The 27879-nt window shown below is 44.0% G+C and overlaps 2 protein-coding genes across 3 annotated transcripts in view; one reads left to right on the forward strand and one right to left on the reverse strand.

Annotated features, from left to right (window-relative positions):
* The window catches only part of pdgfra (platelet-derived growth factor receptor, alpha polypeptide), a 424693-nt gene that overhangs the window by 226142 nt on the left and 170672 nt on the right, over positions 1 to 27879 (forward strand). The gene's annotated exons all lie outside the window — the stretch shown is intronic.
* On the reverse strand, positions 989 to 27758 carry lnx1 (ligand of numb-protein X 1). Of its 2 annotated transcripts, none has more exons than XM_079574918.1 (10): positions 26981 to 27758; positions 13659 to 13909; positions 11460 to 11615; positions 9287 to 9495; positions 8208 to 8615; positions 6918 to 7052; positions 5365 to 5542; positions 3473 to 3719; positions 2160 to 2318; positions 989 to 1920 (listed from the first exon to the last, which is right to left on the reverse strand). In XM_079574918.1, exons 1-10 carry the CDS (start codon positions 27070 to 27072, stop codon positions 1785 to 1787), a joined length of 1971 nt encoding a protein of 656 aa, XP_079431044.1. In that variant the 5' UTR covers positions 27073 to 27758; the 3' UTR covers positions 989 to 1784. The 2 variants fall into 2 exon arrangements, with proteins under 2 accessions (XP_079431044.1, XP_079431045.1); XM_079574919.1 differs by having other exon boundaries at positions 13665 to 13909; positions 26981 to 27169.

The following is a 27879-nucleotide window of genomic DNA, read 5'->3' on the forward strand; positions in this document are numbered from 1 at the left end:
GAAGAGAGGAAGAGGAGCGGAACGCTCAAGGAAGATAAACCCAGGTTTAATATCAAACAGCATCACATGTTATGAAGAAGGAAACTCGTGAGTAACTGTTGCCTTGTATGTTTTAACACAGCTGCAGAACCGCCACTCCTCAAAGAGAGCAGGACAAGGACAGGGTCAGGTCTCACAGACGACCCAGAGGGCGCAGAGGAGGCAAAAGGGAAAAAGAAAGAAAGAGAAAGAGACAAGACAAGGAGACACCCCCTGCCTGAGAGCAAAACAAATCTCAAGTCTCAATATTAGTCTCTTAATCGAGTTAATGAGAACCACCCTGCGGTGGCGACATGCGTGTAGCCTCAGAAAACACAGCTGTGTTTGTGAACAGTAACTTATTCTAATTATCTGCCGTTTTATGAGATTTTAATCAGTGGTGCACTGAGTGAAGCAAAAGTCAGTACTCACTAGATGTTCAGATATTTATATTTGTTTTTATGGCATTCACTGCATTGTTGTTGTTTGAGTCCATAGCATTAACTTAACTTAGAAAATAGATAATAATATTAAATATGAGTTAATATTACCATAAAACTAATTGTTCGGGATTGTCTAAATATTAAATAAGCTGATCTTCAGTTGGCATTTTCAAGTGGCACCACATAAGTCGTTTTCAGGCTTCAGCTATTGAAATGAGTGCTCAAATACTGTGTTGGTATATTAACTGATGCTAATGAATCCTTTTTTATTTAGTTCATTCAAAAAGATTATATCTGTAACTATCTCGTCAATACATTGCTCATTGTCATTGGTCATTATTTAATTTATTTATTGCGATTTTGCATTCACTGAATCTCTCTTTTTCCCCTTTTGACACATATGAAAAGACCATTTCCACTATGTGCAAAGAGTTTGTAAGCTACAATAAAATGTACCTCTGTAGATAGCAGATAGTAGCAGTTGGGCGTCACTGTGCTCATAGAAAACACCATAACCTCGTCACACATTCTTTTCCAATGACTTTATTGATCTTTGAACCAAATGAACCATCGGATATATTACACAGGGCGAAATGTGATCGACAGGCCGGCACAATGGCCCACACCATCCACTGATAAACACAAACCAAGTCAGTTTTTGTCTTAAAAGTAAGAAAAATAGTAAGGCCTCCACAATATCACCTAATTATTAAATAGTATTTTTTGCACGCTATGAACATATATCTATTTTTTGTGTGTTTTTTTGTTTGTTTTTGTTTTATTTTCTCGTCAGTGGTTTGATACTTGAGCCATAGCTTCTGAAACAAACATAAAAAAATACCTCAACACAGACTACTAATTTGGCAACGTGTCATCAGGTCAACGGATGAGAATGACAACCACTGTCAGTACAAACAGAATCGAGCCTATAGTCCAAGGCCAACAACAAACAAGAGAAACATAGTACAAGTGCTTATTTTAGACACCCAACATTTACAGTAAACAATGTGAGTCCGACTTATGCATACCCTACTACATAACTACTGGAATTGGCAACGTGTTGTGTCTCGGCTCCCCTCTCACTCTGGACGCTGTGTCTGTCAATGTCCAAAACTGCATCCATAGTGTCCCAACATCCGCGCATGGACAAAATCCGGTCCAGTCTCTTTTTATTCCCTCAAGCTCCTGGCAAAGTACGACTTTGTCCATCAGGAGTAAATTGTCCATCTAGCTACAGCACTAGTCTAAGCCACTCTCACTCTGCAAGCTTAAGGTGGTCCACATTCCTTGGTCAGTGCCGTTGAGAAGAAAGCATTGGTTTGGCTACAGCAGACTGCCGGGCCACGAGACGATAGTGAGGGTGATTCTGCCTCGTAGCTCCTTTAGAAGACGCACCAACGCCGTGTGGGTCATGCCCCATGTACTCTTCCCATTCACCTCCAGCAAAATGTCCCCACACCTGAGACAGACAGAGAGAGAGAGTGTTAAAAAACATATCACTCTGAGTGCTTTATAATTCAGTAAAAGGGGAGGCTATGATCTGTTATTGAAAGCATAATTAAATGGAAATGGATGTTGAAACCAATGCAATTGTGACTATAATCCATTTTTATTTGAATTTCACATAGTGCCCGACCGGTTTCATACTTGGTTGTTCAGTGGGTAATACATTTGGTTAAAAATCTAATGGGCGTGCACCTTATCCTGCCGTCGTTATAAGCCGGCGTCCCCTCCACGATGGAGCGGATGAAAAAGGATTGATTGCAGTTGACCTCCTCTTGACCCCCGACGATGCTGAAGCCCAGGCTGCCCGAGGTGCTCCGCCGCAGGACAATGTCTTTGCAGCAGTAGAGATGCCTGTACGGGCCAAGAGCAAGATTAAAAACACTAATCTCTCAAGTCTATCTCCCACTTACACACACAGCACACACAGCACATCTACAACAACATAAGCAGCAGTGAGGAATCAAATCAGTGTAGGTACGACAGAGATAAGAGACTGGCTGCTGCTGCTGCTGCCCGGAAAATGCTCTGACTTGGACTGAACTTTAGCAGAGAGCACAGCGGGTTTGCTTTGAAAATTACATCTGGAGTTTGATAGATATATCCATGCCAGTCTGTCAAAACATATTAATTTATTTAAGATATTGGTGTGCACCTCCTTGTCCCGAATTTGCTGCATGGTTTCAAAATAAGTAATTATATTTTTTGCCCTTTGGAAGGGGGAGGGAGCTTGATTGTCTTCCCCTGCTCATTTCGCAATCTACAGACACTACACACTTAAATGGAACGTACCGTGTTAAAATGGCATCATATTGCAATACCATTATTATTATACATTTTTATGACAGCGATCTCATATCACACTTTTTTAAGTCAGATTGTGCAGTCCTAGTAAAAAAGCGGCTTTTATTTGGGTTTATTCATTGTCAGCAATATGTCCCAGCAAGTGCACAGACTATGGAGCAAATGTTATCATTAACTACAAAATGCACCCATCATGCTAGCTAAACAGAAGCTTGATATCTTGTTAACAATTCTTAGCTGTTTGCTTCAGTGCTGTATAATTAGGTATGGGAAACCTATGGCGCATTATGAGGCATTTCACGTGCACTGCATCACTGATCTAGATAATAATTCTCCCGGGATTCAGTTCATCGTCTTTTGTAATGAATTCATTGAAGAGAATGTTCACATCTCTTATCTTTGCTTTAAAACAGAAGCAGTACTTGTTTATGGCTGTCATGCTGCGCTAACAATTCATTTTATGGAGATGTTCTGACTAAAGCTTTGAGACTTTTTATGAATTCGCGTGGATCAAAAGGCCTATGAATATTTAAAGCCAAAAGTTGTTTTTGTGCTGTTTCCTCCAGCTGGCCCTGACAAATTTTGAGTTGAGCCCAGCTGGCCGAGGTCACAGTATCTGGACAGGGAGGAGCAAAGAAAGTTTTGGCGTACACACACACACACACACACACACACACACACACAGCGGTATCAGTGGTGCGCACCTGGGTAGCTGCAGCCAGGACACCCACTGCGGGGAGTAGTCGTCGTTGGGCAGCGGGCTCTTGGTGCTGTCCGTGGGTGAAGGGCTGAGGCAGGTTGGTAACACGCACTCCTGCAGGCTCTCATCCGGGGGGCGCATTTCCAGGACCTTGAGCACCACGGGGGAGGACGTGTTCTTGAGGTTGGCCACGGCCTCGCTCCGCGTCACCCCTGTCAGGTCCACACCGTTCACGTTTAGCAATATGTCACCTGCGGCAGAGGACAAAAAACAGACAAGCTGAAGCCTCTGCCCCCGTAATGTTTTTTTCAAAAGACCTCTCCAGACACAGGGTCTAGTTAATATTCAGCACCTGTGTTTTAATAAGCTCCCAGTGATGAAAGTGGTGCAAAGAAAACACATGGCACCGTGCTGAGTTGGTAGAGGGAAGCTCAAAGGACACGTATGCCCGGAGAGGATATGCAAATGAGAGTAATGGCTGCATCACTACACAGGAGTGAACGTGTCACAACTGTGCGAAAGGAAAACTGGCTGTGAATAAAAGCACAGCATCAGGAAAGTAGTGGGAGTGGTAACTCTCATGCCAGGCTAAAAGTTTCAATGGATTTCACGCCAAGACCTGGCACTGGTTTTATATATACTTTTGTAATTTCCCTTCTCACCCATAAGCTCTTCATCATCACACTTTTAAAGATACCAAACATACTGAAACATTTTCTTCACAGTCAAATCATCAACATGTTCACACACCCACAGCCTATTAGTCAAGTTTACAACCCTGCCCTGTTCTGTTATTTGAAAAACTAGTTTTTCCCATAAAATTATTTGCCATTATATTATATCTTAAGACAGAGAAAGAAACCTCTGACTCACAATATATTTGCAACAATAAGAAAGCCTGTTCTTTTGCACATTTGTGACTGGCTACATGGAAACAATGGCGATAAACATGACACCCGCCTTTCAGACACAATAGTCAATCGAAATGCTAATGTTTGTTTGTGTTGACGTTTCACTATGTTCAGCCCAATTTGTGAGGCGTTGAACCGGAGCAGCACTACACAGTCTTTTCTGGATGGATAAGCTCTGTAATGAAACATGACTATTTAACATGCATCAATCATTCAGCCTGTTTATTCAACACACTCATTACCATATTAATACTATTGTACCATTGTCTGTCCGCAAACAAGGCACATGCTCTGTAATACAAATAACATTCACAATAACTGTTCCTATGGAAAACACCATAAAAATGTCACTGTACAGATTTGGCTGCAGAAAACAATACTGTACAAAAACATTAAAGTCTCTATTTACTGGACCAGATGAACTTTTTGGTCAGTCAATTATTTTAAGATAAAGATATCTTATTTACCGTTCACCCATCCTAAAACAACAATGCAATCCAATACAGTGACCGGTGATTACATGTGGCAATGGTATTTTGCATAAATTTAAACAAATGTATTCAAACAAAAAAAAAATTACAAAACATTGTATAGCCAATAATGGCGTACACTTGTGATGTGCTTTACAAGCCTGTGTTAGTAAATTCCTCAAAGTACTACACTGTAGTCATCATTCATTCATTACGCTACTATTGCAACCACGGCTGCCAGAGGGTCGACTGATGGAAGCAAGGCTATCAATCTGTGGCATCGGCCCCTCCAATCACCACAGACCACTCTCTCACACACTGCATTCAAAAACAGACAAGGACATAACAACAGTCTGCAAGTGCATGATCTAGGATTCGAACTACCAACCTCTTGGCTATAGGACAATCCACTACCATCTGAGTCACTGTCACTCAAATGGACTTGAAATCAGTACAGATAGCTTTGGCCTCAAAAAAAGCACATGTAATTAGTCGAATATATTATATTACTGTACCTTTTCGGATGGAGCCTTCCTGCCCCACTACTCCATCAGCGTCCACATTGGTGACGTAAATGGGCAGGTCCCATCCTCGGCTCGACATGCCCCCGGCCACTGTCATTCCCAGGGAGTCGTACGGCTCTTTAGACAGAGTCACTGTCTTCTCATAGCACGCTGGCTTCTGACAGGGGTCCTTCAAGCAAATAACAAAGAGAAATTTCATGAATAACGGAGGAGTTTTTCCCAAATAGGTCTTCTCGTGGTGGATGTACAGTTGAAGTGTATATATATATAATTATTACTTAGTTTGACAGGTTGATACCCTGAAAATGTTTTATTCCAAAGATAGAACAGGGACTCACTCATGACCCTTATGTATTGCATTACATGTAGTACTGTATGTTTGCACAGTGACCATTATGGGATGTTTACCTCTTCGTTTGTGAAATTTTGTATCTGTTTCCATAAGTGAACATAATTATTTCACTAATTATGTTCCAGCGAAATCGGTGTAACCTGTCAAATAGATGACCCCAATGTACTCGTCGTAAGAGGCACATCAAGGGCGTCCTAGAGAGGCTGATTTACATATTATTAATAATGTTTTCTCTTTGACAAGTTCCGTAATAATGGCAGGATCCATACTCGGGCTGTGCAGGATAATGGAGAGTGCACTGACAGTATGCTAATTAATCACATTAGCATAACTGGTCATCTATATTATGCATGGTGCTCATAAAGACAGCTTGATTGCCTCTTCACTTGTATCAAATATAATGAAACTGATTTATTCATAGTGGTGATGTGTTGCAATATTTAGCTTAGTGCAAGGCTGCGAGGGGAGAAAATGCTTTTCTTTATGGCAGGGGGGGTATTTGAGAGTCAGATAGCGGCGTAACTTCGTAATGAATAACACATGGACACATTGGGGTTGACGGGCTGCGTAGCCTCGTGCGGCGTCGCTAATGTGCTGCTTTCACACATTTCTCCAGCGCTCACGGAAGGCCAGGGCTCTTAGGGTGGGCCATACCGACAGAGATAGGACACAGCGGTTGTTCTGCTTGAGCAGGGTGCTATAGCTACACCTGCTATCATCATCATTAGGTGGAGAGGAAGCAAAAATGGCTGCTGCGGGTGCAATGGCACACTCAGCTTTGATGGAATAATAGCTCTATGGATCATTTGAACCTGAAAGGAACGATTTATCAGCTAGATGAGACAAAGACAGAAGAACAAAGCTGCTCTTTTTTGTGTCTACAGTGGTCTCTGGTCGGGTTGCTCAATTTTGGAAGACTTCATTGCATTTTGTATTAAAAAGTATTAAATTGTAATCAATTTCACTATTTATGTTTTATTAAAATCAAGATTCAGTTCACAGTACAAATTTAAACATTGTGGGGCACTAACAGTTGGGAGAAGATTGAAAAATGAACTGGTAATTGTTTTGTGTCTGAGAAGAAAGGCAAAACATCCTCAACTCAAAGAAGTCCATGGAAAAAAATATTTAGCAGTCTTGTGAAATAAAGCCTAAAGGCCAAAAAAAACTTTTCTCATTGCTGTGTTCTCACCAATAGTGTTTGCTCGATGTCCACAGGGGAATATGGAGGAGGGCCGTCCATTGCCCAAGGAGCCTCTTGTAAGATGTCTGGGGTCGGGAGGCAGATCTGACGGGATACAATGAAGTGGACACCCTCTTCGCTTGCCTAAAACAGGACAGGGCACATTTACAATCATTGTCAATTATTATACACACGCATTTTATGAAGTTAAATGGATGTGAAATCTTTGAAAATAGTGTAATTGAAAACCCAACTATTGTAAATTAGTTGTTTTTTTCCCCCCAGTTCCCAGTAATCCAACTTGACTCAGCAGAAATGTGACTAATTCTTTCTGTAGAGACCAGAAAAAACAAAACCTTTTAGATGTCAATGATGCAAGTTAGAAATGAAATTTGAAGATTTAAAAATAATCTTTGCCAAGTCTTTTTAAATCCATTTCACAATCCACTTTTGATGGGGTAATTTGTTTCTTAAAATTTCCAGAGCCCATCTCTCTCTAACACAATAACAACCCAGCCACACTGATATGTTTTGTAACTCTCCTCTGGCTCAGTATCCACTGAACTGCCACTCAAACTCACAGACTGCTGGCTGCATTGCTCTGCTTAATTCTTCAGAGACCTCCCCTACATTAGCATGGAGCTGACTCCTGAATTAGTCGCTACAGCCCATTATTGTCATAATTGGACTAATTTCATTTCTGTGCTGCCAGTTCTTAATCGGTGACAGCAAGTGGCCGCTGTAAGAGGGCACGCTGGCTCCGTGGAGACGCTGGAGAGCCAGCCAGACTCTTAAGCAGGAACTAGAGTCCCAGGGACCCTCCTGAGCCCACTCCCAAATCACAGCAATTAAACATTAACCACAACCACACCATCGACTGCATCAGGCGGGACCCCGAGGCTGCCACATGTCCGAGGCTATCAGGGCAAACCACTATTAAATACTATTAACTGCAGCCAGCGCAGACACAACAACACAATTAGTTTAAATCACCACAATTATCTTTAATACCACAGGGACCCCTGCTAAGAATGCAACAGTTATTTAAGCTCAGTAAAAACATGTGGACAAATATGAGCCGTGGCCTCTACAATAACATCTATATTAGACACTGCAGACTGTACTTGTTTACAGTAGTGCTGATTATCATCAGGATTTATACGAGGCTGATCATGTCTAAAATGTTAGGTTGAGATTGCATCGGGCAGGCTTTTTGCCGATTACATGACTAGCACCCATTTATTTTCATCTTTGCACAGAAATGAATCTACAGCACATATTTTGAAGCTTCAGTCTGACCTGAATGAGCAGCGCAGCATGTTCCGGTGCCCCGTAGCGCAAGTCATGTCCGTTTATAGCCAGGACCCTGTCCCCCACACACAGCTGTCCGTCCCGCGCAGCCAAGCCCCCCTCCAGCAGGTGGAAGATGTAAACTCCGTGCATCTCGGGCCGGCGCACCAGTTTGATGCCCAGCTGCTCATCTGGAGTGCTCTTGTTGAGCACCACATGGATGCTGTCATCCCTCAGGGGGTACTGGGGCAGGCCCTGTGCCCCGGGAACTGACAGGTCGTGAGGGTGCGAGTGGCTGTGAGACCGGTACCGGTGCCTCTGCTCCCGAAGCACTGTGAGCCGCAGCAGCTGGCAAGGCTGTTTGAGGATGGCCACAGCATAGCTGTGAGGCACGTTACTAATGTCAATGCCATTCACCTGGAAGACAAGAAAGAAAGTATGTCAGTACACTTTGGCACATGCACACTTGCATCGCTCGGCACTGCATGTTTTAAGTGTGTTTTGTTTTGCAAACAGGCTTGCATTTATCAAAGTATACAATAGTAAAATTACAAAAGATGATACACTAAAGGAATTAAAAGCCTGAAAAAAATGCTAGAGGAGATTTAGAAGGTTAAAGTAATAAAGCAAACCTTTTATTTGACAGACGCTGCTGTGGAGATGGCAAAGGGGTTTGTCTTATAGGGAGAGAGTTACAGGTTACTTTCTGTTCTGTCAAGCTTTTATAGTTCAACTATATTTTTGGTATTACCATCCACCAGATCAGTTCATATTCATTTTTTGGGAAACTAAATATTATGCTTTGTGACTTTGTTCACTGCAGCCCTTTTTGACAGTTTGTGTCATTCCTCAAGTGCTAAAGCTGTCAGGGCTCAGACACTGAAGTGGACTCTAAGGAGAACAGGAAACATCTGCTGTTTAATAGCGTGATTTTTGGATGAATAATTCTGGCATATTTGGACACAATGGAAGGAAGACATTTTTCATGTTTTATTCACTCATCTATCTCTTTCACTATCATTGATCACTGTAATCTTTAGTTTGGCAGACTAGTTCTATAATGATTTGTCCAGTCATCGCTGTTGTACCTTGAGGATCATGTCCCCCGGCAGCAGGCGTCCATCCCGCGCGATTACGCCTTCTCTGTAGATATCTTGGATGAGGATGCGCACCAAAGGGGTCTCGTTGCCCCCAACAATGCTGATGGCCAGGGGTTCAGAGGGCTCCACTCTGGTAATCTTAATACTGGTGACCTCCCCATCCGGGATCAGGTGATGGAGCTGAGGCAGGGCCAGCACTGAGGACAATATAAGAGCTGAGTTTAGTTTTAAGTTTGACTGAAACAGACACAGCCAAATAGATCAAGAGCTCAAGACTGAGAAGGAAATGGGACAGAGGCACAGATCCACAGAGAGAAGACATCAGCAGCTGCCGGTGCTCCCTCAGGTTACTCAAACAAACTCGTACAAGAGCGTGGGGGCATTCACTCATGTTTGCAGGCTTTGTCACTTACATCTGCATTTAATATGCATGGGAAAAATCACTATTTTGCATTTCCACAGGGTGATTATTTGGGTGGGTACATAAATAATTTGCAGCAACCAGCCACTTTTCATTCTATCAACTACTTTCCTAATCTAAAATGGTTTCATGTGAATTTGGATGATAGTTTGTTTTTCCAGTCTCATATTCCAAACAGATTTTTGAAGCTCTCGCCTCAAATCCAGTGACAGTTGAACAAAATCCAATATTTCTCTTTCCACAATGTGGTGCAATTCTTGAATCATAAATTTTCAACAAATTTCCAACACAATTATGGTGGGATTCAATCACCCAAGCCATATTTATGTCCGCTTAGCCGCTAAACGACACCTGCCGGGTCAAGATAAAATGGGTGGAGAATATTTTTGCATGGCCCACTGTCTGAGAGAGGAGACATTCCCTTGGATTGATTTCATTTTCTCTCTATGAAAAGCCGTTTCCTTTTTTCCCCCCACCGCCTGTTCCTCTGTGTGCCTGTACTCTCTCTGGAGTGGCTGGTTCCCCTCGCGCTGCACTTTCTTCATTCCAAAGACAATATTGTGCCTTTATCGCCACACATTGCTCTAAGGGTTGGAGCGCGCACAGACACCCCCCCCCCTCACACATCACGGACCCGCGGCTGTTATGTAACCCTTCCTTCAACCACGCTCTTCCCCTCCCATCAATCCTCCGGGGAGTATCCTCTGGGACCTTCACCTTTGTTGATTCCCTTTGCTTTGGTGCTTTGGTGTCTTTCCGCCGCACGCTTCCCCCCCCTACTGCCTTACTCTCTCCTCACTTGTGTCTCATTGTCTCTCCAGTGGCTCGCCGATGAATTTTTAATCCATTCCGCTGCTCATTGATGGCCTGGGAGAATGATCCTGTCCCCGGATCGTTCGTCATCCCCTCGCTCTTACGCAATATCCACACACTCTCCTCCTTGCCTCGGCACTCAGGGCCGTTTTGATTTCTCTCATATGCTTCCGCCACACAGAGCATCCTCCACTGTTTCTCCGCTCTTATGGATCACCACGTGCAAAGCCTCTCAGGGGAGCGCTCTATCAGGACGTGGAGAAGATGCTAGATTAAAGGAGGATGGAGGGAATAGGAGAGAGAGGGTGTGGGTGACCTCTGCTACTCACCGCAACGGGCTAACCTTCTCCCACTGATGTATCTTCTCTGACGCACCAATGGCCTTATGTAACATACTGCTAAATTATGAATGGAACATATGCTTCTCTTGCACTGTGATCTTCCAGTGACATCCCAGAAGAAGAAGATGCTGTGTGTAAACATGAGCGTGTGCGGGGTAGTGAAAGGCAGAGATTATTAAAGGTTGGATTTGAGGCAGGATGTGACTGGATTTTGATGCCAAGGATGTTGCTGAATGTGGTACAAATTGTGGTACTGGTACTTTTGGCGGTACGTGGGCTTCTTCAGGATTATTGCTCATTCTTCAATGCATAGAGCTTAAATAGTCCATAAACTATTGGTATTACATCATGGGAATTACATTTTTCCTCAATGCAGGTTTCGTTCCTTCGTGCATTCGTCAACACATTGCATTTTACTGTTCTATGAAGTGTATTCCATCCTTGCGATCGTAGTTTCCAAAGTCGTCATCTGGACAGGGTTGAGAATGTGTCGCCGCCCTCACAAAACTGACGACTTTGCAAGCGTGCAGTATATCCTTGAGAGAGATAAACGTGTCATGTTAAAGCCATAGTGTGTGGTCCTCACCTTCTTGTGGCACGCTGGAGTTCCTGGTGTTGTCCCGCTCCTCTGAGGTCTCATTGCTGACTGCGGTGCCGCTCTTGGTTCTCCTCAGGACGCTGAAGGCTCGGTTTAGTCTCCTGAAGGAGCGGCTCCTCACCGATGAACGGTCAAAGTTTCTGACTGGAGAAACAGAGGCAAGAGGAAAACTTTATATGAGCCGAGACTCAACATGCCCGGACATGTTTGAATGGACCTCATCGCTGGAGTTTTCACAGCTGGAACTGTTTTTCTCCTTGCCAATAAACAATAGACTTTCCCTGCGTATTTGCACATTTGACATAAGGAGTGTCAAATGTATGTATGTTGTATGTATCAAATGAATGTATATTATACATACATTTTTTTCTATTGAATTATTGTTTTACAGTTTATTAAAGATTGAGATGAATTACAAATTTTTAGTCAGTTCTTTTCACTTTTAGATAATCTAGAAAACACAAATATCCCACAGCAACAATTTACTACAGTATCATATACAGTACATCCTTATGCCATTTTTTCAATAGATTCACAATGTTGGATCCATTTTGGACCATGTTGCGAAGCTCAACTGTCTTCACTCAAACCATGTTCCGTTTGCTGCAAGTGAAGCCTGTTTTACTTCCAAAGTGCATCATGAGTGACTTGCACCTAGTGCCCTTTCAATTAATAAAGAGTCTTGTGCATAGTGGCCGTGTTACGTAAATGCGTGTGATGTAACGCACGGTGGACTCTACGTCAAAAAGTTCTTGGTCCCTCCTCTGAGATTTGCTCTGGAGTCTTTTCTTAGCCAAAGGCCGACAGCTCCAGGACCAGGAGGCAGCAGAGGAGCAGCGGCGGCAGGCCCGGCTCGCTGCTCTGCTCTGGGGCAAACTCCTCTGCACTGCCCCCTCCCTCATCGCTCCGCAAAGCCTCCTGACAGCAACATTATTCTTTAAGAGCTCCAGCCACTGCTGCAGCTGACAGCTTGTTCAGCAAGAGCTGCGCTGGTCGTAGAGAACCTGGTTTGTGGAGCTCCGCAAATAGATTTAAAAGGCTGCAGCAACGTCATTTAGTGTCCTCTCCACCACTGCACTGTGTTGTGAGGCCGTGCAAAACAGCACAGTCACAGCGTCATGTAAAAAACAAGATTGAAGTTGAAAGACTGCAGTGAACACTAGTTTATTGCTTGAGTAAGGACCTGACAATTACGTTGAGAAAAGACTGACGCTGCATAGACGTTGAAATAAGATGGTTACACGGGAAAGGCGGTGTTCTGAACGCACTTAGAGCATACCACCTGATCGCAAACCAATTCATTATGCAAGCACTAACTGTTCAGATAGTGTTTTGAGCTGCCCGCCTGCTTTGTGAATGCTTGGTGAGGGACTGAATATTAAATGGGTCTGTTTTCGGGAGACACTCACATGCTTATTAGTTTTACAGGTGAGAATACGGCAACTTAAAGTGTCACTGGGCATTAATACACACTTGCATTGGGCTATATTTAACCTGCCTCTCCTCCTGTTCTCCTTGACTGCATAATGCGCTGCCCTCTCGGTGACTTTCCTCCGCCGTTTCCCTTCGGCTTCACAGAGCCTTTATAGATTGGTCGAAAAACAAGGCAGACCAGCTAATTGGCTGATAGGATTCCTATCAGGGATTATTAGGGGCAACAATGACTGTATCCGGGGCTGTACAAATGCTTTGTCAGTGTAAATATGTCTCAGAATGGTGAAACTGTGTTTGAGTTCAGTGTATGTCACAAGAAAGCTCTGTGCTGTATTGCTTTTTCAGTATGTTGATCTTAGAATTACTCTTTGTGTTTAGATGTGTCATTTGTTACAATATTTGTTGATGTATGAACTGGATATTTCACATTTCAACTTCTATTTGTGAGATTTTTGGGCAGTTGTCACACAAATGACAGACATTTGTTTCTTGTTTATTCTACAAAATGGATTGTGAACCTTGTGAATGATGTGTGTTGCTGCTTGTAATACAACACCTAATTTGCATGATAAAACAAACCTCTGACAAATTCCAGTACTTCACAACGACATTTTACCATACTGTTAGGTTTAACGACAAGAAACGAAGCATTCTGAATATGCGTAGTACATTTAACTCACAGATCCGACAAACACAGCACAGACACACGGGACTGACTGCAGCACCACAACACGCAGACACCCGCTCACTCACACTCACTCTTCTTGGAGCTGGAGCGCGCGGCCAGGCTGGTGGTGCTGCCCGACTGGCTGTTGTCCTCCATGCTGGGGTCGAAGGCGGGGTTGACCAGGCCAGGCTCGTCTGACAGGAGGGCCACAGCCGCTGCAGGGCCATCGTTTGGCAATGTGGCGATGGTGAGCTCCGATGTGCTGTCCGTGCAGTCGCCCTCCTGAGAGCGGCGCTTTCTGTCCGCCGAGAGGCCATAGTGCGACGCGCCTTTACACCTGCAACACGAACAGGGCAAAAAGCCATTACATGTATTGCTAAGATTAGATGCCAACCTGTTGCTTGCTTTTTAGAAAGTAGAAGGTCTTGGCTTTCAAATGAGCTTAACACCACACTTCCATGAACATAGCACCAAATGAACCACAGCAACCTCTATTAGATTTTCTTAATAACAAAAGTAAATCCAAGTCTGCACCAAAGACTCTAAATAAAGCTAGTCTCATTGACAAGTTGTCAAAACATTTTTTCTCAGCAGTTATAATTTCGGTCTTGGTTTCTTTGAATGAGGCCCTGACAGCTCCCTCTCCTCCTCCAGGATCCACAGACGTAAACGCTTAAAAGCATCTCTCAGACACTCGGATTCAAGCTGTTATTTTCACCATCTATTACAGTGGCACACCTATCACAAGCACTATCCACACTCTGCTTTAGAGAAATGTACCACTTCAGTAGCTGTGCATAGCTGCTACTAAACCATTCGAAAGGTACCACCATGATTCAAACTTGCTTTTTTATTTCACAAAAACTAGGCCTTGGGTGTTTGTCGTTTCACCAAATAGCGTGAGCTTTTGCCTATAAAACAACAAACAGCCCTCGAGCTTTGATTCACAACAAATTACGGCGACACATAAAGAAAACACAAATGATTGGGTCCTTTTTGAAATGTCCCTCTGAAATGAATGGTATGCAGTAATTAGCATTTTCCGAATGCTAGACGAGTTATTGAGGTCATTCAGAGCTGCCAAGTTGGCACTTCTTCAAGAAATGTAATGTACTATGAAGATGTACACTCCATTCCTCACAAAAACCTAGACCAAAGGTTCTCAAACCCATTACAGCAAGTACCATCGAAAAAAGTACCACTTAACTTGGTCTATGTTTACCGCATGGTCGACTGGAAGGTTGTGTGTGCTGTATTTCTCCACTGAAAGAACAAAAAAATGCCCCCCTCAGGGATCTAATGATGTATTGAATCGTATAACAGGACTATTCTGGGTCATAACTGGGGCTAAACACGGGTGCAATAGGATTAAAGCATGATAAATTGGAAAAAAAAAAAGAACCAAACTTGAGAAAAACCTTAATACAATTGTTTAAAAGAATAGGCCTGCGAGTACCATCAGTATCACAGTAAGAGAAAGACAGATCTAGACAATTGACCAGCGAAGCTACCAGAAGACATGGTGTGCCCCCTCCCTGTATAAAGCCTAAATATATTCACCCTGATGTTGTATCTCCTCTCCTCAGTCCTCCCTGTGCGTCTGTGCTCTATGTGACAGCATCGGTAATCACACTCAACACAGGCCTTCACAGCGGCGCTGACTGTTAGCATCCGTGACAGCTGATAGAATACAAAGGGGAGAAACACATTCATGAGAAAGTCAGCGTGAGTTACTGACATGGCATTTGAGTGGATGACAACTGCAGACTCTCAATGTAGCTTTTTCTCCACAACAAATAAAACTTCTAAGTTCCAGATGTCTTCTGTCTGTCGGCGGCGACAATACCACAAAGAATAGGCTTCGTTCTGATAGATTTGTGAAGTGAACAAAACATTAGAAGGTCCAACTGTGGCCAATAAAAGAGCTCGTGTGAGTAACATATTGTCTGCGGATTTTCCACCTTCATCTGAATGCCATGGAGATTGTTCAGGCTTGTCTCTCTGTGGAACCGTCATCAGCGCAAACAATAAAACCACAATGCGCAACATTTCACACAGTAAATAGAATGATACACAAGCACAAAAGGCCCTACTTTTCAACTATGAAACAGCGGCTGAAAGTTTAAATGAGTTACTTTAGGTTCACTTTTCGGGGCCACTGTCACAGTAATGCGAACAAAAACAAGCCTGTAAGCTCACAATCGAAGAGAAAAAGGAAAAGAAAGCTTCATAATCGCACACAAACCACTGCATTTACAGAGCCTGGGTGTACAGCGCCTTTTATTCTAGCTACCTAAAAAACAGGCTTCTTCACTGTGAGTGGGCACGCCTCTCCCGTCACTTTGCAGCGAGCCTGGGGACATCTTCATCAAAGTCACATTATCGGCGTCGAGCTGATTTGGCCCGCTTGTTTGTGCTTTGAGTTTCACCACAGTTCCATTGTTTTGAATGTTCTGCCATTGAGGCTTTAACTGGGTCTAAATGAGATGGATCCAACCCAGACTCGAAACAAACCTGCTCCCTCCTCCCTTTAAGCTGTGGCGAGGTTATGAATCTCTAATATATGGCAGTCTCAATGAAACAGTCCGGACATACGGGGCCGGTATTAGGGAGTCGGGAGAAGCGAGCGTGCCGCCTCATGGGCTCACATCACTCGAACAGGCATTTTGTCTCAATAACAGAGCTGTCTGAGTGGGTCGCGCGCTCGCGTTTCTGAGCTGAAAATCATTTCAACTTGAAGCGGGCTGTATATCTTACTTGTGGGCACTAGTCGGGCTCACTGTTATCCTCAAAAGTGATGTCTCAATCGATCTGCGGGCGCAGTTTGTAACACAATACAGCGCTGCGTCGTCGTGTCATGCCCGTCCCGTCTCACTCATACAGTGGGGCGAAAGTGTTCATCCGGTGGGTAAATTGAACGCTGCGAAGCCTGTCCACGCAGCAACACGCCACTTAACTAAGTGAAGTGGCTGGATGGAGTAATATTTCAATCAGGCGCAATGGGAAAGGGCAGTGCTGCAGTGGAGGAAGTGTCACCCGCTATCAGTGTTAAAGGGTAAGACGCGGAACAACACAATCTGCCGTACGCGTCATGTTTGTAAACAATATGGGTGCATCAGCTTTAATCGCTGTATAAGCCAGACAGCGAGGAATTCTCCAATGGGGAATTAGCATAAATCATCAAAAAGCATTGGGATGGAACTGACGAACAATGTAGAGTCAAAAGGCAATATGGTGGCTTGCTGGGCTCAATTCCTGAAGCCTTTTAGTGTGGAGCCTTTCTGGGTGGGTTTCATGCAGTTCCCCTCGTCAACTTAGTCATTTTCTAAAGGTTGTCTTGAATCAAAGCTACTTCGAGGGCTGGAGACAAATCCCTGGGAGTTGCTCCATGCTCCTGACATGTTGCTCCAGCTGCTTTAAAGGAAGGTTCAAGTGCATGGGATGAATTTCACTTCAATAAAGTTCAACTTAACCTTTACGTGTGCCAGGCCGGAGCTTCATCCATTCAGTATAACTGCCTAAAGCGATTGTATGACCCCTCCAAAACCCTCAAAAAGAAAAGAAAAAAACAAGAGGAGAAAGAACAACTCGAACACAGCTCCGTGAATGAAAGGGTCTATAACTGTAAGCGACACAATCTCGACGTTTTCCTGACAAGCCGCAGTAACCTCAGCTTTTTGTTTGTCACTGTCCTGAAACGACCGCTGTGAAGTTATTGCACAATAATATCTTTTTTATAGGCGCTGTAAGGAGCCCATGTGGGATATTTTTATGTTCGCAGCTGCGCAGGTGAAGTACATGTCAATAGCTGCGAGTCTCTCTGTCATGCGGGGGTCTGGAGGTTTATCTGCTCCATAACCACGTGTTACCTGTGATGCCCGGTGAAAGCAAATGTCACCCTATTATTATCGTTTCGTGATGTATTTTTGCGTGGCTATTCTTGGCCACAGTTTTTTTTTTAAAATCTTATCTCCAAATAGGACCCTTTGAGGGACAACAAGAGACGAATAACCACATTGACGTACACTCACTGTGAATTACCAGGACGATTTTGATTCCCAATTCACCAAAGGTAGTCTATTAAATAAGAACTTCCTACAGCTACACTGTACATTTACTACTGTTCAAAATATCAACACCTTTTGACCACTGCAAGGGAATTACTATGCATCCACAGTGCTGCATAGGCCAACATTGTTTCCACAGCTTCTAGATTTGCCTCAACTTGACCTTTGCGTTTGCTGCTTGCTTTTGCTTTCTCTTTTAAGCACAAACCCAAGTAAGTGAATATTTTGTGTCTGTCATGGCTGAGTTATTTGCCTCCATTTTTGCGCTACTATGCACTCCTCCAATGAATAACATTATTCAGCACTCTAGCCATACATGCAGGTGTAGTCTCGTATCTTCTCCCCGCTCTCTCTCTCTCACACATTGGCAAGTACAGTTCGTAGCTCCGACCACTTCAAGCGGGCTCTTTGGAACCGAACACTCCTGACAACATTCCTGTCTCTCCCCGGTTATTGGAAAATGGCAGACCACAGTCACTGGGTTCAGATGGGCAAAGAATATTGAATACACCTCTATTCACTTTACATAAAACAGGCCAGACGACCACCCAAATCTTGAGTTTTATGAATGCACACTACTTTTAATGGGAGACGCGGCAGGCAAAAGTCAGTTTTTATTGCAGGTTTTGGACCGTTTTTCACTTACCTGGAAACAAAGATATGTCTAATCATAAGTTTACTATTATTTCACAATGTTTCTTTACAGATTTTCATGGGAACTTGCGCCTTCAAAGGCCTTTCTTCTGACATTTTGACAACATCTCCACATAAATTAGCACCTCCCAGTTCCCAGTCTTATCCTTAATATGTTTATGTTGTTTTTGTTCTTTTCAACAGCAAACATTTCTTTCTTTTTTCTCCCCTGTTTACCTGCAGTGTCTCACGTGGAATATGTACGTACAGGCTACAGAGGATTTGGCCGCTTTGAAAATACATCTTGCGAATTAAAAAAACGCAGATAGCAACGTTAAAAGGCAGCACCGCGGGGAGTAAGAGCAGCCGATTTTGATAAGTGCCTCAACATCAAAAGCCTTTCGGGAGCAGGGAGACACGCAGCTATTGTTTGGTGCCTGCCTTCTTTAGGGCTTTGTCTGCCATTAATTAAAAAGTTGTAGCCATCTATAAAGCATATCATTGTGGTTTTAATGTTACTTTTGAAGCGAGAGGCGGTGAGCACAGTGGAAGGCAGGGAGGCATGACAGAAAGCCCTTGTCTGTGTCTGGGGTGGTCTTAAGAGCTGCTGGAGCTGAGACGAGAGAGGCAATTAAGTGTGCACACAAGCAGAGGTGCCACAAATATGGAGAGGGGACGTACGTTCATGCATACTGTCTCTTTCATCTAAGCTTTGTGCATAATGTTATGGGATGTCTATACAGCTGAGCAACCTAACTTTGCTAATGACTTCCTGCTGCCATGAAATCCTATAGCGTTTGTTTCCAGCCCCTATATCATCACATTAACATCCTTCACCCTATACGCTCTATATCATGATTTTGATCCTATCACAATTCTCGTGCACTTAGTACCTTTATGTTGCCAACAAGAGATAACTGTGCACTGCTTCTTCCTATGGTTCACACTTCACTGAGATTTAAATCTTCCTGTCACATCCTAACATTATTCACCTGCTGATATGATCCTGGAGTGCACCAAGATCCTTTGCCTATTTCATTCCATGTCGCCATTTTTAACACATATTTTTAAAAATATAATAACACACATACTCTCATGGCCCATTACAAAATATGATTCCAGAGATGACTGTGTATTCGTTTTTTCTTATCATGCCGACATTAAGACCAGACAGGCCCAGCGTGGTAACAATTACTCCCCTAATGCCACTCGTCCCCCAGTGACCGTGTGTGGAGCCGCCCTGGCTGTGACACTGCAGCGTGCTTCTTGTGATGTGAAATAAACACCAGCTCACAGCTCATCAGAGTCAGTGAGATTCTCCAATCCTCTTTAGGGGTGAGTGGATTATCCTGCCTCACCAAAATACTCCCGCTCCCTCCCTGCCCCGAGCAAGTGTGTTGGGCTACATTCTGCACATGGGAAAAAGTGCCACCTGGGGAGGGAGCATCAGGTCACGGCCTAAGCCACAAGACATAGACAGCTGTCGGTTTATTTCATTCATGTTTTCTGTTTATTTCAGCCAAGGGTTAACGTTTTTCTTTCTCATGTAACATGTCACGTTCATTTAATTTGGTTGTATTTAAATGCTCAGAGGGCTTTTGTAAATCTACTAACCACGCATCTTCCAGAGGAGATGGAGGACAGATGGACCCTCCCACAGTGTTGTATGTATTGTGTTCATGTTTTGAGATTTCATCCTTTTTTTTTCACATAAAACAATTACTTCCATCTGTCTTGAAGGATTAAAGCTCAAAAATGCCATAAAATATGTGATTAAACTCAGGTCTCTGTCTTTTCCTGTTGTGGACAGACACAAACATTGCTGCACAGGTTTCAATATTATTTTTTTTAAATGTATTTTATTTCCGTTTTCATTTTGCAGACATGGCTACAACGGCATGACCTCATTGTGACCCAAGGAATGACTCATTTGCAATGGCTGAAAACGAACTGCCTCGCTAATCTTAATGGAAGGCACTTTTTCACTTTTACATTTTCACTCAGTAGCAAAAAGAAAAACCTCTTACATTTCCTTTGCGTGACAAGTGACACATATGAGCTGTACGGAGTCAAAGAGAAAGACACAGCACTAAGTGCTGGAGGGTTTCCTGCGGCTTTTAACACCCAGTAGGTCACGTGACGTGCATGGCTCCATACACGTCATTCACACATACTGCACAGAGTTTAGCACAAGAGGTTTATTATAGCATAAAACTGCGCTCCATCTATATGAGCTGTGATCTAGTTCTGAGCACAATTAATTTGCTTAACAAACTGCACTCTGCACAAAACCTCATTAGCGCTATTTTTGTGTGTTCTTTTGTTAGTGCTTTAACTAGAAAATATAATTAAACCAAGGAAGTTATATAATGCTTTCATTTTAGTCTTCAAACAAAATCACTGACTTGTATTGGATAAATGCTTTAATATCCAGTAAAATAGCTCATGAGTGAAATGCTTGCCAATGACCTCCTCAGGTACAGCGAGAAGTGATCAGTCAGCACCATTTGTCTAAGGATTGTCTTGACACGGCCTCTTTGAACTTTGCCATAGTCAAAGCCACATTTCAAAAGTTGATTTGCTTCACATATGTCTTCACATACATAACTATAAAAAAATAGATACGACCTTAAACTGAACAGTACTATTTGATTGGATTAGTATATGAGTTATTGTTTTCTCATGCAGACGCTGTGGTCAGATTCCAGGCACACGTAGTGGCAAGTCTGATTGTGCAGAAGTATGCAGTTTATGTAATTGAGAGATACATAAAGAGAGAGGCAGGGTTAGACCGAGTAATCCTGTTAATGATGAAGTAGACGAGTGTTAATCAGAGGATGCGCTGCATGGTGATTGGATTCGCCCGCTGTGCGACGTAATCCCATCTGCCTCACGGAGGGGGCAACGCCGCGGCCGCTACGACCAGGGCCATTATTAGTTGTGGGAAGAAAATTTGGCTAATCTCGTTTCTAAGAATGGATTAAGTTCAGTGAGTTAAGTTGACATCGCTGCTGCCGCACTGCTGGGTGTGACTTCTCCCTCTCGAGCCAGTGTGGATCTTATGCAGAAACCAAAAGTAACTCCATAAACCACAGGGAGCTTTGTGTCAGGACTTTTCTTTGTGAGTAGTTGCCCGGCCGGTTTGGCGGGTCGAGCGCATCGCCGTGAATACGAGCAGCGTTGCACAGTCTGTCACTCCGAAACAGGCCAAACTGACTCATGATTTTCACACGATCGATACACGCAGTGATCGCTCGTGGCCTGACCCCATGATGAGGTGGGGAGGACCTCTGCCACTGCTACGAGCTGGTGTCTGGTTGCGCTGTAGAAGGGAATATCACGCTGGCTCTGTCAACACGCGGAAACACTGGACCTGATTAAATCCTCTCTGCTTTTCAATTGCGCCGATTTAATTGCTATAATTTTGTCGTGTGCTTTGAAGAACATAAGGAATATGGAGCTCATTCAATTTGCTTGAGCACAAAGGTCGATAATGCTGCAGTTTGTCAAACCACACAATTTGTATATAAAATGAAGAGTTTTGCCACACCCATCTCAGTGGAAGATAATAGTAATACCCGCCCTCGCTGAGCTTGCTCTGGACTAATGTGCCCACTTCTAAACATAGCTCATCTCCAGCTCCGCAGTAAATGACTATGTGCGTATTTTTTCCTCAAAAAAAAAAGCACTGACAGCTGTAATCTCCTCTGTGCTACATGTACGTGATCAAGGAGAATCCCCACTAGGCCGCTGTCCCACATCGCCACTCGCTCGTTGCCTTTTAGCCTATATTTTCCCTCCCTGTGCCACAATAGCCCTTGGCAGTGTCCTGGTTTCCCTGCGTCCATGTGTCGTGGCTCTACAACCGGCCAACCCTCAGTCCTGGCTGGCAGTCAGCAGGCAGCGCTCACGTGAGAGATTAGCTCCACAGCGCGAGGCTATGTGGGCCGTCGGCTCCGCCCGCACACTCCTCTCATACAACTGCACTCACAGATTATCCACAAATACACGGGAAACATAGACTGGGTTCACATTGAAGAATCGGATGGACATTTCAGATGAAGGAGAGGGGCCAATGCAACTGTGCGGGAAAGATCACTGATGATTGCTCCGATCATTTTTAGTTGGGGATTGAGTCCACAAACATTCCATATTAATCGTGTGGCTTAAAATGAACATCTCAAGCATAATTGTGGCTTAAAACATTATTTTGGGAGCCTCAGCATTGGTATTTTATGTTTTAAAATTTGAAGAAAAGACTGTGAGGCGTGAGAAACTGGGATGGTCAGGACTTCATATTGGTTTGGAGTGCCCTATGCAGACAGTAGTGGGAATAACATATTATTTGGTATCGCTTCAGATTAAGGTGTGCTTATTAAGTATTAATAAGCATTAGTAATCATTTTAGGGTTAAGGTCAGGGTTAGGTTAAGGGTTAAGGGTATGTTAAAGGGATTATAGTTTAAAAATGTTAAAACTAAGTATTTTCCTCCCCCTACATGTTCCAGCAATGTCCTAATGTGTAGAATGAGCCCAGACCTGTTCACCACAATTGCCTCTAAAATCCTGCACTGTCACTCAAAAAGGTGCCATCAAGCACGAGCTTAATGTGGAAGGTGCAGTTACACGTAAGACCTGAGGTGGCAGTAGTGAGTATAAAATGGCCAACTTTAATCTAGCCCCTTTAGCAGAGTATATTGTGCTAATACTTTACAAGCATATAATTAATGCTTAGGTTATTAATACCTTATTAATACTTAACGAGCACACACAGCTTTCATTTTCTGCTTAAGGCATGCTAGCAAAAACAGGGTGCTGTAAAGAACTCTCTTTGAGCGTAGAACTGCTCCAGGTTTGTTTATGACAAGGAAACAACATCACAACATAGTTAAATGCTTTAAAATAGAGCTATACAGTCATTTTAAAGTGATAGTCGGTGAGATTGCAAAACAAGAAGAGAAAGAGAGACATTTCAAAAGTAAACAATCACAGCTCCCTCGCTCTCCCCTCCTGATAGGACCAGGAACAGAACAGGCCAGTTCACAGGGAAGCTCGATTCATTGGTCAGAGTTATAGCACCAGGGATTCTGATTGGTGTCTTAGATCAGCAAAGGGAGGGACTTTAGAAACAAAATAAATACATCAAACTGCAGGTGGTCATTTATGTACTCTATCTATTACTTTAACTGACAACAATCGTGTCTCCGTGACTGAACACACACTGACAGAGAAGACATTCAACTTTGTGTCAGTTTTTTGTTTCATGTGAATTGATCCCGTCATGACAAATATCCTGCTGAATATTTACTTGTGGTCAAAGAGCCCAAACATCAGACACACTGTGAGCCAACAAGCGGCAGCAGTTATTTTCTCAACACTGGCATCTTCAGTGCTGTGGAACTAGGACAATGGATTTAAATGATTCAGCAGCTCAGCAAAAAACTGGACCGCTTTCAGGAGAATATATGTAACCTGCTAAACATCCACGGAGGGCACTTTTGAGGCGGTATTTTTAGACATCTTGATGGTGATGTTTTAGTGAGCCCCAAGCAGGTTGCAAGTTTTGGACACGGAGCAGCGTATCTTATTCGGTCTCGTCGTAGATTTGAAGTGTGCCTTGACAAAAGTAAACCCTTTAACCCACAGCTAATGTTTGTTCACGTCCACACATAATTCATCCGCTGTCGATGTTTCAATTGTATGCCCGCTGTGTGTTTTGGTGGGTCCCTTTGCAACAAGACAAGAAGAAATGGCCGGCTGAGCTTTGGATTGCCAACTTTCACACATTGAAGGAGAAAATGCACGCTGGAAGCCTTTCAATGGTGAATGCAAAAATGCGAGGAAAAACTCAAATACATCTGAACCCCGAGGCAACTTTCGCACGCTGTCAACAAAAACAAAACACCTTAAATGACACACAGAGGCTTCCCGCTTTTGTGTAACTCTTCTGTATGATTCTCCCCTGGCCCTTGTTTCCATTCCATACTTTGACTGTGTAAGCAGAAACACACGGTTGTACACTTGTTCCTCATGCATATAAATACTCCCATGATGGATTTGCTTAATGTGCTTCACACTTGAAATCCCACGCAAAAGAAATAATTAAGATGATTAAATGTTATCTGTTTTTAGTGCGCCGCGCAGGAGGTCGGGGAAGTAGCTTGATGTTTTATGCCCCTGCCCTCTGTCCCGGCAGCGCGAGATACAAAAAGATAAATGCAGCAGCAGAGCAAGGATTAAAATTTAATCCAAGCAAAAAGTCTAATCAGCGCCGTCTGACTTTCTCTGTAAGTGTCCAGGGTAAAGACATAAAGTCAGTGCTGCTCTTGACCCAGACATAAACAAATGAAGCGATGGGCGCGAGTGTAGTGGCTGGGCAGATAATCCTGTTAGGGTGCGTCCATGCTGAAGACGTCCGGTGCTCTGGGAGTGTGCAGCACCTCTGTCTGATCAAACACCTCCGAGATGAGCCCTGAAGGACGGAAGCTCGACTAATCAGGCTGTTTAAGACATGGCAGCTCGGCCCCAAACCAACATGAATCATTAACTCTAAGGCAGTGCTCTGTCCTTATCAGGGGGGGACCATGTGGGCTGGGGGAGGGACTAAAGGCAAAGTCCATTTGCATCTGTCAGGATGTTTACATGCACGATTTAGCTCAGCCATAGGTCTACTACAATTTGGTGATGCCTGTCTTTTGGACAAACTGGGTATATTAGAACACAATAATGGAAAATTGGCTTTTACATAGAGCAAAGAACAGAGCAAAACAAAACAGGCTACTTAGCTTAAGGCACTACTTACGCAACAGTCTGTAACTGCTAAGATAATTTCACTATTATTGTATAGGAAGAATATACCCTTAGAGCTGTTCAACCAAATGTCTTCTGTTGTTGCCATTATTCGACATCTGCATATTGGACAGTAGTGAATTTGTATCTTAATCTTTAAAATGGCACTTGTTCCCAAATTGCTCCATGCCTTGTTTCATACCTGCATAGAGGCATTTTTTACAGGCAAAAGGATTTCTCTGACATGCTTGAAGCTGCTACACGCTCCGCTCTCCTCTGCACATGCCACTGTTGTTTGCTTTGGCTCGCGCCGAAAGAGGAAGATGGCAGTATAACAATGTAAAGCAATCCTTACACTGTTGATTCCATCTGGGCTCAGTCAACTCGGACATGTTTGCATCCGACAGACCTAACCACTGTCTAAACTCCCCTCAATGATTGGCCAAATTGAAAGACACCAGAGAGGCTAAAGGAAAAGGGACAAATGGGTAAGAGCATGAAGAATGGCCGTCTGGAGGCTGCTGCTGTCAACGGTTTGGATAAAGACGAATGGCGTGCCACTGCTCTCTATCCAGGCTGAAAAACACAGCATCTGCTCTTGCTTTCTCCCTCTGTCATGCCGCCATCATCACAACTTCACTGTCCATAAATCTCGACCGCAGATGCATTCGAATCCGAACAGGCTTGCAATAAAATGACCCATATACCGGGCATGCCTGGTGCCACCACTAGGGCTACCGTATGGACAGACAGATGGACAGCAGGCATGAGAAGTGACCTTGTAGCCTCCTGTCTCCTCTCATCTCTCCTATGTCCTCTGCTCGTCTCCTTTTGAACCCAGCGCTCCCATCCTCCTCTGTGCAAAAAAATGGTACTCAATGAATTAAAAGGATTTGCACTGCATCATTATACTGTGCATTCACTGACGTTCCTGTCCCACACTGGAAACAGGAGTGCCAGCGTGGGTTTAGCCGCACAGAGCCCAGGCTCCGTGTTGAGCTGTGGTGTCCCGGACGAGTCCCCAGTTTTGTAACAATATAACAGGCATCATCTGCAAGACAAAAGGGGCCAGTAGGAGCTCTGCAAAGCTGCCCAGAAGATAAGTCAAGGACAAATCTGCAAGGAATACAGCACACAGGCGCTTGCACAGCTATTTGCAAGTTTCAACTTTTGGAAATCTGGCATTTTGGAAATCTAACACAATGTTTACTGACGCTAATTTCACTTGACAACTTTTGGTAATTCTCATCTAGTGGAAACGACCGAGCACCACGGCATTTTTGTATTTGCATCTAGATTCTGTCTGCTTCACTAGGTTTTTCCTGAATGAATCAAACACCATTCAGCCACTCGAAAGCAGCCTGTGTTGATGCGCTTACATTGTCACACAAAGACAACACGTTTGCAGAAATCCTACATTTCCCGTCTCGTGCATCAACCTATGAAAGGTTGTAAAAATGTTACAGAAAAGTTTTTGCTATCAGCTATTTTACTATGTACCGATGCAAATCCAGCCCGTGAGCTCAGAGTGGAGTAGCTGACTATGAATATTTAATGCAGAGCTAAAGTCAGTGCATATAAACAAACACAATGTGGTCACAACCGTCCTGCGCTCAGCCAAACTACACTGTATTTAAAAGCCCATGACTTTGACGAATGCTTTTGCCGGGATCAATAATGGTAGTAACAGACTCTATTGCACACACACACACACGAGGGGGGCAACGGGGAGATGCTGCAGTGCTGCAACCATCCCGGACACCGGAACAGCACGGTCCCGCACGGCGATTACGACATCGAGAAAGTAACTTATGCAGTAGTCAGAATAAAAGAAAGCGTGACTTGGATGGAGGGATGGAGATGAAGTAGATGGGGTGATGATGGTCGGGGACGAATAATGCGTTCACTGTTTGTACTCACAGTTCTGAGTAGAGGATGTGCAGGTTGCCCAAATTGTCTGTGTAGTTGGCCGGGCTGAGCCAAGGCAGGACCAGCAGCAAGAGAGCCTTCATGGCCACTTTGAAATCTTGTTATTGTTTCTTTTTTTTTTGTATCTTCTAAATCACCTTTTCCTGCGTCGGGATCTTTCTCCAGCCCTCCTCCCCCTCCTCCTCCCCCCCTCCACCGCCAATTCTCCCAACCTGGCCGCGCTGACCCTCCGCTATTTCTTATGCTGTCAGTCTCACCCCGCTCTGAGTGTCGCTAAACAGCCCCTTGCTAAACACCCTATTAGCCTTTGCTGCGCTTCTTGAGCTTCGCTAGACACTTCTTCTCTTTCCCCCCCCCCACCCCCTTCTCTCGCCTCAGGCTGGCTGCCCGGTCATCTCAGCCGCAGAGGAGAACGGGACGGTTGCCAGAGGTTGCTGAAGACAGAGGAGCCTTAAGTAGCATCGGCGGCACTAGAAGTAGTAGGAGGAGCAGGAGGAAAAAAAAGAAGAAGAAGAAGAAAAAAAAAAGCCAAAGCAAGGTGCAGAGTCCCGCGGAGGAAGTGGAGGAGGCAAAAGTGCTGGAGGGAAAGACAGAGTGGCGGGAGCCGTGCAAAGGTGGCACATTTGGACCACAATTTGAGATGTTGCAGCCCTTTAATCTGCTCTGGGCACTGTGGGGTTGTAAGAGGATTTGCGCTCGTGTGTGGACATGTCTGCCCGCCTGTCCGCCCGTGCTGTCGGTGTGTGCGCGTCCGAGTGTGTGTCAGGGAAAACAGTGCAGCGTGTGACTTATACTGCAGCACAGAGCGGAGGAGGGGGGGTTGCGATGGAGCAGACCAAACAAAGGCAAGAGCCAGAGCTGGGGGGAGGTACCTGCTGCCGCTCTGATTG

The sequence above is a fragment of the Gobius niger genome, assembly GCF_951799975.1.
Source record: "Gobius niger genome assembly, chromosome: 17".
Lineage (NCBI taxonomy): Eukaryota > Metazoa > Chordata > Actinopteri > Gobiiformes > Gobiidae > Gobius > Gobius niger.

Bases quoted from the DNA above. Each gene is read 5' to 3' on its own strand.
- lnx1 (XM_079574918.1), bottom strand. From the start codon at position 27,072: ATGAAGGCTCTCTTGCTGCTGGTCCTGCCTTGGCTCAGCCCGGCCAAC. The intron at 9,496-11,459 runs GTGAGGACCACA...TATTGTCCTCAG, and splicing joins CTCCAGCGTGCCACAAGAAG to TGCTGGCCCTGCCTCAGCTC. The intron at 2,319-3,472 runs GTGCGCACCACT...TGGCCCGTACAG, and splicing joins TCCTGGCTGCAGCTACCCAG to GCATCTCTACTGCTGCAAAG.